The following is an 18,025-nucleotide window of genomic DNA, read 5'->3' on the forward strand; positions in this document are numbered from 1 at the left end:
TCTGGAAAATGTTAAAATGCTGTAAAGAACGAAGTGCAATAATTAATGTGAACACAATCTCATGTTGTAGTTTTTAACCTGCCAATGTTCCAACAATATTGGTTAGGGAAAAAGATAAGATCAAAAATAGTAAACAAATTGCACTAAGTCTTACCAAAATCGTAAAAATCACAACGCCCTCATGTCATGGATATAACGACTACCAATTGCCAACTAGGTGGAAATAAAATGCTAAACACGGACAACAGCTGCTTCAGAACTTGTTGAAACAGTCGTGTTGGAAATATAAATTTATGCTGCGGTGATCGAATGACTGATTGGTTGAAAACACATGAGATTTCCAAAAAAGGGATAGTTAGCCTCCCAAATACATAAATATTCGTATCAAACTGCATACCAGGAAAACATGATTTCACATTATGATGGGAAGCCTACCAAGTTAAAGTCAAACATTTAAAATTGAAAAAGGAAACATAATATATACAACAATATGTCTCGTCAAAAGCTTTTACAGGCCTATGATAATGAAATGGTAACTCGAAATAAATCAAATAACATTTCGAAAAAACAAAGGAAAATTTCGTTAAAATTAAATAAAATGTTATAAAAACGAAATAAAATTTCTTCACAATAAATCAAGATGAACTAACATATTGAAGGGAAAAAACAGATCAAGTGTTGAAAAGCAAAACATTTCGTGGAAACTTAATCAAATTTCAGTTAAACAGGCTCCGTATTTCTTCTATTTATGTTGATTATGTCAGCTGGAAATGTTGCTAAAACGCCTTCATTTAATGTGTAACACAACCACACTGTTAACTGGAACACAAGGTAATTCAACATTGAAACAGTATAGGACTGCATTGTGTTGACTATTCCACACGCCGACAGAAGGACTACCTAACACAATGAAGAGTCTTGATAACATTTATCGTAATCGTTGTAGTATAATTTCATATCATCTTGAATGATAAGATATATCTGGAGATCAAGCATGCTAAGTCGATCATTGCTTATCTAGCTAGTTATATTATATGTGAATATGTCAGGAACCATTCAACGTCATACTTGTGACAAGGTAGGTGATCTTTAATTTCAACAGCTTTTACGTAAAATCGAACAACTAAGAATCATGGACAATAACATATGAACTTGAAATAGTCTCTGAACAATGTGTGACACCAGGTATGATTCACGAAAGAATTGGGATAAGTTAGCTTATCGCATTTATAAAAATCATTTTAATGAATTAGAGGGCTAGTGAACTTCCCCATCCAGATTTTGATATTTTTATTACTTATTATATTTAGAAGGACAAAATTAATTTTGGCGCCTTTGTAGCTTATTCTAGATTTGTATTGAAAAGTGTCATTTCCTTGTAAAGAGTTCTATCTATATTAATAGAGATATCTATATTTCTTCTTTCTCTCTCAGATGAAAGAATTTGTTTAATATCTTCTGTATACATCGAAAGCATCTTTTTAGGAAAATATCTGTACCTAAACCACAACCAATTAACATATTTTTAGCTAGTGTCAACGAAAAATAAGCAACTGCTAACCTTTCCATATACACTCATTCATTTTCCCTTGCTTTTTTGACGAGATCAAAGTTCGTCGTTCAACTTGAAAATTGGGCAATTCAAAGAAAATATGTACTTGAAAGTATCTGTATTTATTAGTTCTGCTTTTCAATTTTATCCCTTCTTTTTAGTTAATTATACCTCAAATACTTACTATTTACGTCTCTGTTTCAATGTTAAATCTATTTGAAGGTGGTTGATCTTACTTCAAGTATTTCTGGAAATTCTCAAATGTATTAAATGCGCCCCTATACGATTAATTTAAACATCCACTTAACCAGATTTTCCTTAATGAAAGTAACAAACAAAAATTCAACTTAGGAAGAATTTATAATATGCGATGCCGTATATGAATGTTACTGGGAAAAGCCATTCCGTTTGGTGCATACAGAATAACGACTATTTCGACTTTAACAAGTCTGTTATACAAGTAACTAAGACTTTGCATTTCAGTTGGTGAAATGGAGTGGTGTGCGTTAATTCTGTCGCTTCTGCTGGCATCCTGTTGCTCTTTGATCAACTGCCAGAGATATAGAATAATTAATTCTGCATCTGGACCAGTCCGTGGGATTGCTGCGCAGAATCGAGGTGAGGTGGTTTATCAGTTCCGAAAAATTCCTTTTGCAAAACCTCCTGTTGGTACTCTGAGATTACGGAAACCTGTTCCATTCGGCAGATGGACCAATGTTTTAGATGGCACTTCCTTTGGACCGTCCTGCTATCAGAAGGCTGAGTCTATTTCACCTTCTTTACCGAATACGGAAATGTCGGAGGATTGTCTGCATTTGAATATATACACACCAATCAACGCCTCTCCGAATAATACCAAAAGTGTAATGATCTGGATACACGGTGGGGGTTATTTAGAAGGCCAGTCATTTTATTATGACGCATTCAACCTTGTAACTAAAGGGGATGTTATAGTGGTTACTGTTAACTACAGATTAGGTTTACTTGGATTCTTCAGTACAATGGATGACGCTTCGCGCGGTAACTATGGATTGTGGGATCAAAGGCTCGCAATGCAATGGGTTAAGGCCAATATCGAAGCTTTTGGTGGAAATCCCAATTCTATCACAATCTTTGGTGAATCTGCCGGCGCGTTTAGTGTGGGATTACATGCTCTTTTACCACAAAACCAAGGTCTATTCCAACGGGTAATTGCCGAGAGTGGAACAGGCAATTCACCTTTTGCATTAAACATAGAGCCGGAAGTACATGCAAGGAGATATGGCATCGGTCTCAATTGTCTGAATGAAAACGATATTAATTTTGATTCTGAAATGTTACTTAAATGCATCAGAGGAAAAAGTGCACAAGAAATCATACAAACTCAAAACAGCCTCGACATTATTAACTACGCTAACGCTACCCTTACCATACCCAACGCCCCTGTAGTTGATGGAGAATTGATCATACACCATCCCAGCGCCATAATAGCCAATACCTCGTCGACAGAATCAAGTTTCTTCCGCTCTCTTGATGTTATTATCGGTACTACTGATTCGGAAGGGTCCCTTATTAACGATGAATTCATGAATTACCTTGAAAAACAGTACAATTTTAATTATTCGCGTTCAATACCTACGATCGTGTTGTGTAATTCCTATGCGCGGATGATTGCAAAGGATTTCTTTAATAACAATACCGACGTTTCCGAGGCTATATGTAAGAAATATAGCAGCACAGATGAAATTGAGCAGAGCAGAAATATCGTCAACATGTACTCCGATTTTTCTATGATTGCTCCGGCATTAAGATCTCTAGACTGCCATTCTGCTCCTGGACTAACAATGGGTCGAAACACTTATCAGTATTTGTTCACCAGGCAATATCCATTTAAATTGTACCCCCAACCCACCTGGTTCAAAGGGGCTTGGCATGCTGCAGAACTTCCATATCTTTTCGGGCCGTCAATTATATGGTCAGTATCGAATCCCATCTCTTTTTCCGATGAAATGTTGTCAGAGAAGATGATTAGATACTGGACAAATTTTGCCAAAAATGGGTATGTATTATGCAATTTCTGCATCTGTAATTTATACATTACATTTTTAGTTTATCGCTTTAACAATGCAATATACAATATCACTTTTAAGTATATTTGATTTAACATTAAAACAATTATCTGGTGTAGAAATCGAGAGAAACACAATAAACAGTGAAATGTATCTATATATCTTATTTAGATTTAGATTTTTTATTCCCTTACTTGTACCAATAATATGGTCTTTTCCACATGAAGTCTATCAAACTTAAAATACCTAAAAGTTGCTTGTAGTAGTTCATGTCACATTGTCTTTGTCATTAGCCATCGTTTCAAATGTGTATTATCTACTGTTCCTCTCTCGTTTTTCTTTGTTAGCTCACCAAACGGCCCGCATGTCCCCTACTGGCCTAGATACGACTCAGTGGGCAGACTTTATCAGTACCTGAATTTCAACATAGCTCCGGCATACAATTTGAACCCGGAGAGAATACAGTTTTGGAACCAGTATCTGCCATCACTGGACAGGACAAGAGCAAACGTAGTGTTAGGATAACGCGAATCGTTTTCACAGATATTAAGATACGGATCTTGTTACTGCTTTGCTGTGTACGTAGAAATGAATTGGAAAATATGTATGCTGTAAACATCCAAACGTAAAGAATTTTTATCCTCATCAATGAATTAGGTATCCGATAACACTGAGTAAAAAATTTTATCTTATCCGAAGGGGAAAATCCAGTAATTCAAATAGCCGATTCATCGAACGATCAAAAAAGAACATTGTAACGTTATTGTAGAGGGCAATGTAAATGTATCGTTTCGTAAGATATTGGCAATGGTGAATTAACGATTGATAAAGTATTTGCTATATAAATCAATGTACAGATATTTAAATGTAAAATTATGATTTTTAAATATAATGTGTCATTTGAGAATGTGACATCATCTACATGGATTGACAAGATAAAGATAAAGGCGCTCACTCTTCTGGTACAACTTGTCTAATTTTCCGTTTCGGTTTTTTGTAAGGTTTTCATCTATTTTTCCTTTTGCTCAGTTTTTCATCGTCTCAACGTTTTGCTCTTCCTGCGAAGAAGTTTCTAATCACTGCGGAAAACATCACTATTCGTTAAGATCTATCCACATGGAATTATTTACCTCAATGAATTCATTTACCTGTTTATGGAAATTTAAACATAATTGTGACACAGACTCATCAAACGGCTTGTTATCTATCCACCATCTCTTTTAAATGTATTGTTTATATTGTTAGGATTCTTACAAAATACATTTAAAGTAATTGAAAATCATTTAGCTATGTTAAATAAGGACTGTAACAATACCTCCGTGAAAATAGTTACACTTACTAATATTTCCTGGAGCGATGTGATTGTTAACATCTTTATACTCGTGTAAAAGGAATGTTGTGTTTTCACTTTCACTGAAGCAGATATATAAAAAAAAAACACAGAGTTTGGCATTAGTCCTAACTGTGCTTTTATTGCATGGCAAAACTAAATTGCATTCAAGTGCTAATGTATTGAATATAATAGAAGATATCTATTGTAATCTCTTAAAGATATGCTAGTAACAAAAATAATTCTGCATATCTAATTTGAGAATCCAGTGCTTCTCAAGAAATAGCAAACTTCTATTGTCAAAATCAAAGATTACACCCTGCCTGCCATTCCGTTTTTCTGATCAATTCCAAAATTAAGAGGGCACAAATAGGCGCAATGGAAAGCCTACAATAGCATTTGAAAAATATCCATCCATTATAAAACCGGACATAAGTTTCCGTTTAATATGTAATTTTATGAAAATCAGTCATGTGATAAAAAAGATCTAAAATTCATTTCAATTAATCAAATTCTCTCTTAAAAGTTTCTTAGACTCGTTATATGAATTATGCGTCAAATGGAAACGATTAAAGATCGTTTTTATCACAAGATTTTTCAGGCAATTAGGAGATCTTCGTCAAACTTGAAGTCTTTACTTATGGTCTCCATACCTACTGACCTTCTGGAAATTTGTGACGCCATCTAATTGTCTAAAGCATTTCAAATATACATGGAATGCGCAAAAATATGACAGGAATATTCACTGAATAACAAGTAAATCATACGATGCTTGAAAGTAGAAATGAAGATAAGGATTTGTTCTGTTAGTTATGCAGATAAGCCAAACACTGAACATCTCTTCCTGAAAATATGGACCTCGTTTGTATTAATATAGAACGCTTTTATTTTCTTAATAAAACTATGATAAAGTGAAGTGCACTGAGCCAGCTAATTTCCTTTCTGTGAATCTATTTCACTGTCTTCCGACATTGAGCAGGGTTCACTCTATATTTTTATCAAAAATTGGATATGAATAATACAAATACTGTTTCAAGTATGTGATATATTTATATATATATATTCGCCAAGCTTGGATGTGGTCAAATATCACAAAAAGATATATTTTTCCACTGAAAGGTGTTCTAAAATCAATTGAAATCCAGAAATGTGCAACTATAATAAGCTGCTTTATGTAGATTCACGAAGGGGAGGTTTACCTTTAGAGCAGAATGTTATGTTCAATAAAACAAGAGTTTCTGTATTATATAAGTGAATAAGAATATATATGGGTTGAATGCTCTTTCTAGAGGAAAATCTCTTTCAGTGCACAAGCATTTTATTCGTAAAAGTACGCTAAATGTGTAATGAACTAAGGCATATTTTTATTAACATATGGGCGTGGCTTTATCAACTTCAAAACAGTGAAGGGGCTTTGTGAAAAAGATGAAAAATCTCCAACTAAAGACACTGGAGAGCAAAACATGAATATCCTTAATATGTCATTTACTTGGTGCATTTTGTATAAGATGGTACACTACACATATTTCTGTTTGACGATGTCAAGTTTTAATGAAACGTGCTATTTTGAAACAGGACAGTCGACTTTGCTAGCTTTACATTGTTTTATTTTTTCTTCAAGCAAAACATAATCTAATCAGATACGAATTATGATTAAGCACATCATTCAAACAACCACCTTTTCTTTATTCTGTCTTAATGTTGATTCCTTGTAACTGTTTTATGAATCTTGGATCCGTGTCTATCTTCCTTCTTTGTCTGATGTTCTTATCTTGTGTGCGCTGCTTTTAATCTCAGCATGTAAATATGGGGCATGAATCTTGTCGTAAACATTATAGAGTTACCTCCCCTCTTAAAACAAAGTCATTCGTATGTGTCAGTCTTATTTGTTTATCAATTTTCATTAACATTTTAATACAACGTATCAATTTGTCCTCAATGATAATACTGTGTATCGATTAATACAATTACACCTGGCGTACATATAGAGGAGATTATATCAATAGTAACATCTTGGAAGTCATTAAAATAATAAACTCTGCATAGGATGGTAAACTTGTAACATATGGTAGTAAGCAGACATTTTTATTCAGTATTGACAATACATTTCCAATGGTTATAAGATCAGTATTGATACATGTCTGGCACTGATCGTTAGTAAAATCTCACTCAGCCATCCTTACTATTGAAGGCTTTTCAGCCTCGATTTCGTCCAATCTGTTATGAAGGGAATCGTCAACAAAGTTGAGAATTCGCCTGAGGCTACGGAGAGACAAGATGTTGATGTTTTGGTCGAGGTCTGCCTCACGATGGTAATTTTTGACAGGAAGAACTTGTGATTGGGGCAATCCCATCATCATTGAAACTCTTTCTACACATTCTTTCACTGCACTGCTGAAGAAAACTTTGCTGATGTCTTCAGATGTCTTCTGACAGATCCTGTCAATGTTAGTCAACAAAACAGCCTGTGGTACCACTGTAAAGAACAAAACCTTCAATTTCACATCGTATCAGATTCAGTTTGTGGCTATGCTTGTTGCTTATATTTTATTCATGTTGACAAAATACAGCTACTGAAAAAGTATATGATGCAGATGTGTGAGGTATATGCATCTGTGATACATATTGATAAAGGAAAAGAATAAAATAAAAATCAATTGTTTACATCTCTGATTCATCGATGTCTGCATTGCTTTTATTTGCTCAATCACTTTCTCCGACATGACGTCAACCGTGCTAGAGTCCAGGACAAACGCCACACAGTGGATTTTATTTGACAGCGTAGGATTCTTCACGAACCCGATGCTGTCGGGAGATAGTGGAACGGCAGAGTTGAACTGTAAATTGTCAAAGTACATTACTATGAACATATGTATTAAGTCATTTATATAATCATATGTTATTGGTGAACCGTTCGCAAGTTGCGAAAATATACTACAGTTCATATCTGTTTAATGCAATTAAGATTTTACATGTAAGTGTACAGTCACAGTTAAACGTAGTCTACGAGAAACAATCATTGTATAAATTAGATTTAAAGATTGTTTACGATATTTGTCATGCATATATTTGCAAGTACAGATATGTATATTTTTGTGAACTTGTCTTAACCGTGCTATAAAGTTTGGATATATTCTAACTCATTTAACCAAAGCTGACGTCATGAATATACGCATGACAGCAAGAGGTCAACAAAGTTTGCATGACTTCGAATAACCTCGTTAAGTTAAAAAAAACACCTAAATGAATATTTGAAAAATACCAAGAGAAATTGAATCCCCTCTTCTGTTATTTCCTGACCAATTAAGATATGTATTGAAAAATGCATTGTCATTTACCTTATACTTTTCAGGCACATGGCCATCCAGTAAAAAGCCAATCTCTTGGTCAGTAAGGCCTTGATCCTCTTCTAACCCTCGTGTGTCACATAAACGGAAGTTAAGGGGTTTACCACCAGGCCCGTCCCTGACTTGGTACAACCGGAACTTTAATATAGCCAAGTTCTATCAATTACATTCCATACATAGATACATTTGTATCAAAGATGATCCTACAATGGATATATAGACCGCAGAAATCAATTTGCGAAGTCGTCATCATCTTTATGTAGCACAGACCTTTTTTTTCGAATGCCATATCAATATATTGAAAAGTTCAATAAGTTAATTATGGCAAGAATGCTGATGTGAGATTTTATTCCTCACTGAATTTTTGTCCGAAATATATCTCGAATCTGTTTCCTGATAAAGAAGGTTGATTTCGCGCCGAACTAGATATTTAAATGCTGGTTATCAAGTCAAATAGAGCTAATAGCTCCATTTTAACATAAGCATATAACATTGCACAATATTCAAGTGATTAAATTGTAGGCTATGCAAAAGGCAAATTTTGTATAAAGACCATAAATTGATCAAATAAGCTACATTCCTCAAAATTTCTATGTATTATGAAATGAACTTGTATGCCGTCAACGGACAAGATATTTTAATGGGTAATGAATCAAGATACCACCAATAAAATTTCACACACTTGCTTTTCCGCATCCCAATACGTGTGCATATACATAAAGTTTCATTAATTGATTTCGAATTACTATGTATTTACGACAACAATTCAGGGATTTAATCTACGAAGATTGATTAACTACTTTACATTGTGGTTAGATAATGTACATCTATTATCAGTCACCATGCTATCTAACAACAACAAAATATTCATACTAGAAATACACAATCACTCACAAATATGTTATATCTACATGTATATTAAGTTACATTATCCCCAATTGGTAAATTTTTGTCTTTTGGTGAAAGAGAAATCATGAACAGGTGGCGGTAGTGTCAGTATAACGTGATGAAATGTAATGTTAAATTACAATTTCAAGACTTGCCAGATGGTAGTGTCGTGTAATCACATTTAATGTCCATGTTCAGGTCAATAGTGTTACCCGTTAGTCTTGGTCTCATCTGTGTTTGTAATTGTTAATATGTATGTCAAGCGTCTGGCTGAATAGAATGTTGTTGTTACTAGACATGGTGTTTTTTTGTATGTGACAGGTAGTACAATGAACTCATACAACCACTTAAATAATCTTAACTTTCATGAACCTCGTCTTCATATATAATAGTGCATGTTGCGAGGACACACCATTACGCCAACTCTACCACAAAAATGCAAAGCAAAATGGACTGTGTACTTCCCTACAATCCATTTTTATCAATGTGTAATGTTGCAATAAGCTTTTCATGGCCAGATGCATGTATTGTGCAATGGTGACTTAATACTGTTCTGGCGAATTTTGCCATTATATGTTGGACCGTGTTCGCACCGTTTTTTTACACTTAGATCTGAATGAGAAACAAAGGAATGTCACATTTAATATGTCCCATTCTATGATATACGACAGTGTTATTGGAATTTAGAACTCTGCAATATGTCGAGTGAGGAATATGGATAATAACTTTTTCCTATTCGGAGTTTCGCCAATGTAAATAAAGAGCGGCAACTTTGTTACAATATCTTGAGCTGACGTTATTGAGACGTTTTAGAACCGTTAATCGGATTTGTAACACAAAAAAAATTGACTATACTTTAAGATATGAAATTTGGTGAAAGTAACGAGCACAAGGCTCTACCGATGGAAGTTTGGAAAGTTATGTGTAGAAAAGGAGGACGGAATCAGTCAAGATCAAAGATTTCAATCATACTTTATACTCACGGAAGTTGTCAAACTGTGTTCTGCACTTCCAGCGTTAGCTTGAACACTTATGTGTCCACGGTATATGGAGTTAATGGTGTTGAAGAAGCTGGACTTTCCAGCCCCAACCTGCCCGACCAAGAGAATGTTTGCCTGCTTGAGGTTCAATCCGGCTAATGGTTTATAAGTGGCCACTTTTTCTTTTAACATCTCCTCGTGCTAGATATGATATAATCAAAAGCGTTTTACTGCTGAAAGGTTTTTAACGTCAAAATAATAAAGACGATCCAGTCCATCTTTTCGACAATTTTGTTAAAATTTCATATTGAATAAGAGCCACATAGGTCTAATTGGTCGCCTTAACTGAGATGTCACTATTTCCGTTTGTCTTAAGTAAAAAGGAGTAGGTAAACCAAATAACTTTATTATATTAAAATTTCGGAAATAGAAATAAAAAAAACATTTTGAATGTGCGAGTACTAACTACTAAACAGATAATTGATTTATAATGTTTTCGATTTCGTCTGAGACAAATTGCCATGAAATGTTCCTGTATAATTTTATTTAACCAGTTTAACGGATAAAACACTATCGTAATTGCTTCCCAAAACTACATCTACTGTTTCCAATTGTCTTATTTTGGATTATCTACAACTATACCTACTTTAGAACTCCAGTCGATGTTTGGTATCCACGGCCTTTCCATCACCCGATTTGACTCTAGTAGCAAGTCCTCTTGTCGTTGTTCCTCCAAGGTTTTCTCTGTAGATAATGCAATGGATGGAAAGAAGCATAAGTGTTTACCATATTTAAACATGCAAATAAAATGTACGTCAAAATAGGGAATTTTGAATTGATGTGGTGAAAAAGGAATTATATGGATATCAGAGACCAGTAAGTTATTTTCAGGAGCCATTACAAAATAAATTAAAAGCAAAACGTTGTTATAAGAAAACGAAAACAAATTGGTGACCAGATGGTGTTTGCAAATACTATTCCACCTCGGGTCACATGCCTTTCCAATATGGTCCAATTAGAGTGATCAACAAAAGCGAATAATACTTCCACAAAATTGAAACATAAGCAAGCAAAGTATTACTGAAGATGGCAAAATCTTCGAGCAATAACGATGAATTAATAAAACAGCATCCGTCTGGTTTATGATTATAAATGTCCTGTCAACAGCGATGGTCTTTTCAGGACGGTTTCCTGGTATATGCAAGGTGACTTCATGTATTGAGTGCGTGTGGTTTGAGGAGGCTGCAATATCATCATGTAAGCCTCCTTTTAATAGTTCGGAAGTGAACCACAGTGAAGCATACTTAATTTTTTGACAGAAATATTATTAAAAGTGTTTCTTCCATTCCCATCTCACCGAAAATCTTTTTGTCTGTAAATACGCAAGAATTAATACACTCATCTGATGCAGTAATTTTCAGTAAATCGTGACAATTGATTTGCAGTAGCGCTAGTATCACAAATTAGAAATAAAACTTACATAAAAGAAAACATTTGTAAAATTATAGAAAAAGTCTACCTTGAACACTGTACACCTTCAGTTCCAGGACATTTTGATGACCATTCATTACAGTGTTGTAATCTTGTCCCAGCATGTCGTATGTGTTACCAAGATTTACTTTTCCATTCAACGGGAAATAATTACCGGATTTGTCCACATTTCCATCGAAGCAATGTAAGTCATGTCCATTTCCAAAAGTTGGCCCACAAGATTCTTTATTATACATGGCATTTGTTCCATTATTTTTGGTTGGAAACTTCATTGGATTTTCTTTACCATTGTACTCCAGTTTAAAGAGAAATGCATGAGCATCGTCGACATATGTGATATTGGAAGTCCAGTTTTCAGCGGTATACCCCCCGTACACCGATTTGTCAGTATTGTACAGGACGGTGACAGTTGGCCCTTTATTATTACAGTAATTATGAAATGTGTTGGCATTACATCCGTCTCTACTGATCTTGTACAGTAGTATGAACTTGTGTCTTTTCGTTGGGTCGATCCATTTGGATAGTTGATTCCTGTGGGTCTGTGTTAACTTCGTCGCCATTTACTTAACTACCAACAAATAAATCAAACAATACAATTCATGATAACTGAGACTTTTGTAAAACAAATTATTGTGTCCTTGTATTACATGTTTGTCTCTTCCTCAAAATACGTATACTGACGAATAAAACTAAGGAACTAGCAGAATCAATTATGAACATTGTTTCAATATTGGCCTAATGTTCATTAATCGAATACAAACTACGCAAATCCGTACCCTGGTAATTGTCCGGTATTTTTGAAAACTAATATAAAAGCATGCATGCTTATAATACTATTAGTAACATTGTATGCACATAAAACCATCTTATATGGAAGGGTTCTATATTTCTATTGTTATCTCAGTATTTTTCTTATCTTAAACTTTCTGTTTACAAATGTTTGAAAATATTATTTTAAATTATCTCTATTTCATTCTTCAATTTCATATCTCAAACATTTTTTCAACTTTCACGTTTCAATTTTCTATTCCAAACTTACAACCTTTTTGCAAGGACATAACTATAAAACACTTCAAGTAAATACCAACACGTCAACATAATCATAATCCAAACACAAATTCCATAAAACTACGGCAAGATATGAACAAAAGAAAGTCTCCTGGAAAAGGACAAATCTGGCATCGCATATATTGTTATTGTAAAATTGTCATTTTTTAAAATTGCCAAAAACACAATAACGGTTCATTCTATAGCATTCGTGCAAATTATATCATTTGTAGGTAACCTACAGGGCTAACTTTTTACCCAAGCAGTTAATACAAAATCTGTCTTATACAAAGTTTGCTGTGGGATGTAGGTGAGAGAGAGAGGGAGAGAGAGAGAGGGAGAGAGAGTGGACAATTTTGTCCCCAAGAGCACTTCAAATCTTGTAGTTTTTTAAGCATGGATATAGAAATAACTGATAACTTAATGGAGGAGTCCTCGCCTAGTATAATAATGACTTCCTTAGTAGGTTCCAAGGGTACAGGGCCTATTAATGAGATACAGAGTGTCCCTCGGATTGTCCTCATGGATGTCACTAATTTTACAAAAAAAAAACCGCTGAGCTGACAGCACTTTAAAAATTAGGACACTGCAGCAAAATTACAGCGGTAAAAACTAACCTATAAAACTGGTTGTTGCAGAAAGTAGCGCAACCTTGATTGTTTAACTATCACAGGAAGAACATAATCCGACAGTTAACCAGGTGAATTGGATAGGCATTTAGATATCTGTTCAGAGTGTATAAATACATGTTTTTTCTTCTCAATTTTGTCGATCTTACAAACGACAAGTTTGTTCAAAGCCATTGTTTAAGCCAGTCTATCATACAAATAAACTTCGTGACCTATAGTTACAAGCCAATCACACTAAGCATGATGATACCAATGAAAAAATACTTAATTCAGTTCTTGGCTGTTCTTTTATTGATCAGTTTTCTTTCATACATAACCGAAAGTACAACACAGGAATTTCCACTGTGTTACAAAGAACTTAACCTCGTTATCATATGTTTACTCGAGACATGCGCACAACTAAACTAAGTTAGATTACAAAGGCGACATGGAATGTGCATCTGTTTTTTACCTCCTAAGTAACCAATGTCAACAAGAATCACAACAACAAAGATCGCGCTGGTAAGACAGTTCCTGAGTAAATATTTCAGTGTTTTCCTCAAGCGAGAGTGGCGATTAGAAATTAACAAAGCACGGATCAAGTCCAGAGGAATTACCAAATCAGAATTAAAACAGCACACCCCTCAGATTTATGCCTATCTACATAACCAATTGAACCAACCAGTCGTACAAATTCCGTAAGATTACGAATACATCTTGTGACAAGATCTGTATAATTGTATGAAACCTTGCTCAAAAAGAAACGCATGGGTGTTGATGTTGCACTATACAAAACAATTAAAAACAATAAACACAACAAAAACTAAGATTCTATTTGTCATCGCCTCCAATAAATGTCCTCCGCGTGTACCTCACCTTGATACCTGGTTATTATAAGCCTATTGACAATAGTTCTGCAGAACGCGGTTACCGTACCTTATGATGGGCCACGACGTGACCTAGAAATAGAACGGCATTAACATGTTCAAAAATAATCCGACAGTTTACCAGGTAGATTGGATAGGCATTAAGATATCTGTTCAGAGTGTATAAATACATGTTTTCTTCTTCTCAATTTTGTCGATCTTACAGACGACATATTTGTTCAAAGCCATTGCTTATGCCAATCTATCATACCAATTAGTTTGATGACATACGGTTACAAGCCAATCACACTAAGCATGATGATACCAATAAAAAATACTTAATTCAGTATAATTACCTTCTAAATCTTCTTGGCTGTTCTTTTATTAATCAGCTTTCTTTGTTACATAACCGAAAGTACAACACAGGAATTTCCACTGTGTTACAAAGACCTTAGCCTCGTTATCATATGTTTACTCGAGACATGCGCATAACTAAACTAAGGTAGATTACAAAGACGACATTGAATGTGCATCTGGTTTTTCCTAATAAGTATTCAATGTCAACAAGAATGACACCAACAAAGATCGTGCTGGTAAGACAGTTCCTGAGTAAATATATCAGTGTTTTCCTCAAGCGAGAGTGGCGATTAGAAATTAACAAAGCACGGATCAAGTCCAGAGGAATTACCAAATCAGAATTAAAACAGCACACCCCTCAGATTTATGCCTATCTACATAACCAATTGAACCAACCAGTCGTACAAATTCCGTAAGATTACGAATACATCTTGTGACAAGATCTGTATAATTGTATGAAACCTTGCTCAAAAAGAAACGCATGGGTGTTGATGTTGCACTATACAAAACAATTAAAAACAATAAACACAACAAAAACTAAGATTCTATTTGTCATCGCCTCCAATAAATGTCCTCCGCGTGTACCTCACCTTGATACCTGGTTATTATAAGCCTATTGACAATAGTTCTGCAGAACGCAGTTACCGTACCTTATGATGGGCCACGACGTGACCTAGAAATAGAACGGCATTAACATGTTCAAAAATAATCCGACAGTTTACCAGGTAGATTGGATAGGCATTAAGATATCTGTTCAGAGTGTATAAATACATGTTTTCTTCTTCTCAATTTTGTCGATCTTACAGACGACATGTTTGTTCAAAGCCATTGCTTATGCCAATCTATCATACCAATTAGTTTGATGACATACGGTTACAAGCCAATCACACTAAGCATGATGATACCAATGAAAAAATACTTAATTCAGTATAATTACCTTCTAAATCTTCTTGGCTGTTCTTTTATTAATCAGCTTTCTTTGTTACATAACCGAAAGTACAACACAGGAATTTCCACTGTGTTACAAAGACCTTAGCCTCGTTATCATATGTTTACTCGAGACATGCGCATAACTAAACTAAGGTAGATTACAAAGACGACATTGAATGTGCATCTGGTTTTTCCTAATAAGTATTCAATGTCAACAAGAATGACACCAACAAAGATCGTGCTGGTAAGACAGTTCCTGAGTAAATATATCAGTGTTTTCCTCAAGCGAGAGTGGCGATTAGAAATTAACAAAGCACGGATCAAGTCCAGAGGAATTACCAAATCAGAATTAAAACAGCACACCCCTCAGATTTATGCCTATCTACATAACCAATTGAACCAACCAGTCGTACAAATTCCGTAAGATTACGAATACATCTTGTGACAAGATCTGTATAATTGTATGAAACCTTGCTCAAAAAGAAACGCATGGGTGTTGATGTTGCACTATACAAAACAATTAAAAACAATAAACACAACAAAAACTAAGATTCTATTTGTCATCGCCTCCAATAAATGTCCTCCGCGTGTACCTCACCTTGATACCTGGTTATTATAAGCCTATTGACAATAGTTCTGCAGAACGCAGTTACCGTACCTTATGATGGGCCACGACGTGACCTAGAAATAGAACGGCATTAACATGTTCAAAAATAATCCGACAGTTTACCAGGTAGATTGGATAGGCATTAAGATATCTGTTCAGAGTGTATAAATACATGTTTTCTTCTTCTCAATTTTGTCGATCTTACAGACGACATGTTTGTTCAAAGCCATTGCTTATGCCAATCTATCATACCAATTAGTTTGATGACATACGGTTACAAGCCAATCACACTAAGCATGATGATACCAATGAAAAAATACTTAATTCAGTATAATTACCTTCTAAATCTTCTTGGCTGTTCTTTTATTAATCAGCTTTCTTTGTTACATAACCGAAAGTACAACACAGGAATTTCCACTGTGTTACAAAGAACTTAACCTCGTTATCATATGTTTACTCGAGACATGCGCATAACTAAACTAAGGTAGATTACAAAGACGACATTGAATGTGCATCTGGTTTTTCCTAATAAGTATTCAATGTCAACAAGAATGACACCAACAAAGATCGTGCTGGTAAGACAGTTCCTGAGTAAATATATCAGTGTTTTCCTCAAGCGAGAGTGGCGATTAGAAATTAACAAAGCACGGATCAAGTCCAGAGGAATTACCAAATCAGAATTAAAACAGCACACCCCTCAGATTTATGCCTATCTACATAACCAATTGAACCAACCAGTCGTACAAATTCCGTAAGATTTCAAATACATCTTGTGACAAGACCCATATGACTTGTATGAAACCTTCAGAAACGTTCGGAAATTTTCGCCTTTTTCTCACCCAACCTGTTTCTTTTTTACCTTGTGAAATTATTATCCATATCTTCGTCGAGTTTGGTAGTAAGATCTTAAACCAGACTAGTAGCACACCTATGGGAACTTTGTCCCATTGTTAGGTGGTTTGTTTTTGTTTTCAAACCAGGCTGAATTGATAGAAGAGCTTATCAAAACAGGCGAGAAAAAAGTTTCAATGTCGTTTAATTTCATTTTCATATATTGAATATATTATATATTGATGATGACTTTTTAAATACCAAGAAATGTATTGACCACGTCCTTATATACTAGATAAGTAGGCCGATACTATTTTCAGATAACTTTATTATCCAAAATGATGGAGGTCTGAAACATACAAAAAGTAACATTGTAAATAAAATCAACTATCTGTTGGTAAGACATAAGTAATAGACTAACAAGTAAATACATAATCCTCTATATACCAATCGGAACTTCAACATCAGTCGCATATCTTTCACTTCAACGAAACCAATACAGACCTTTTTTAAAATAGCTATTTAAGTGCGATTATTTCAATTTCCCTATCGTGACTTTTCCATTTCTGGATAGAAACAACCCTGCACCACCAATCTTTGTTTTTTACATATCGAAGTTGATTAGATATTCAAGGGCCTTGATCCTGTTATGACGATTTTCGTGCTAGAATTAATCATCAACTGAATGACCATTCTCAGCTCACATCTGCTGTCAAGCTTATCGCTATACCATCATGACAGAGAGTGACGAAGTACAGTAACTTTTGGAAATCAAAATGCTGACGGAAAAACTCGTGACACAGGTTTTTTTTTTACAATTTTCACAGTGGTGAACGCTGAACTAAATGTCGAGAGTGAAAAGGTGTCAAGAGGTACTCAGAGGAAAGATCAGACCTCCAAATTTAGTATATATTTATTAACTATTCTGTCAATAAATCTGTTTGTATTTTATTCATTCATAGGTCCTGCGATAATGTCGACCGATAGTGGGAGATATCTTATGAATTTCAACAGCAGTCGATGTTCTGTCTGTTATTTATTTTTCCCAACAATTTTTTCAACCAGTTCAACTGACACAACATTTAACATTTCATTATCTAGAGTTAAGTTGGATAACTTCAAATAGAGTTTTGGAATGAAGGA

General features: G+C 34.7%; 2 protein-coding genes across 2 annotated transcripts; one reads left to right on the forward strand and one right to left on the reverse strand.

Annotated features, from left to right (window-relative positions):
* Positions 1-2,043: 2,043 nt before the first annotated feature.
* Positions 2,044-4,125, forward strand: LOC132544577 (acetylcholinesterase-like). The gene is made up of 2 exons (XM_060208195.1): positions 2,044-3,590; positions 3,948-4,125. The coding sequence occupies exons 1-2, from the start codon at positions 2,044-2,046 to the stop codon at positions 4,123-4,125; spliced, it is 1,725 nt and encodes a 574-aa protein (XP_060064178.1).
* Positions 4,126-7,095: 2,970 nt separating this feature from the next.
* LOC132544610 (interferon-induced protein 44-like) lies at positions 7,096-12,196 on the reverse strand. Its single transcript, XM_060208232.1, has 6 exons — positions 11,665-12,196; positions 10,792-10,889; positions 10,149-10,346; positions 8,269-8,415; positions 7,596-7,767; positions 7,096-7,406 (listed from the first exon to the last, which is right to left on the reverse strand). The coding sequence occupies exons 1-6, from the start codon at positions 12,194-12,196 to the stop codon at positions 7,096-7,098; spliced, it is 1,458 nt and encodes a 485-aa protein (XP_060064215.1).
* Positions 12,197-18,025: the final 5,829 nt, after the last annotated feature.

This window comes from Ylistrum balloti, unplaced genomic scaffold, assembly GCF_031769215.1.
Source record: "Ylistrum balloti isolate Yb309-2 unplaced genomic scaffold, AGI_CSIRO_Ybal_v1 Utg369802, whole genome shotgun sequence".
Taxonomy (NCBI): Eukaryota; Metazoa; Mollusca; class Bivalvia; order Pectinida; family Pectinidae; genus Ylistrum; species Ylistrum balloti.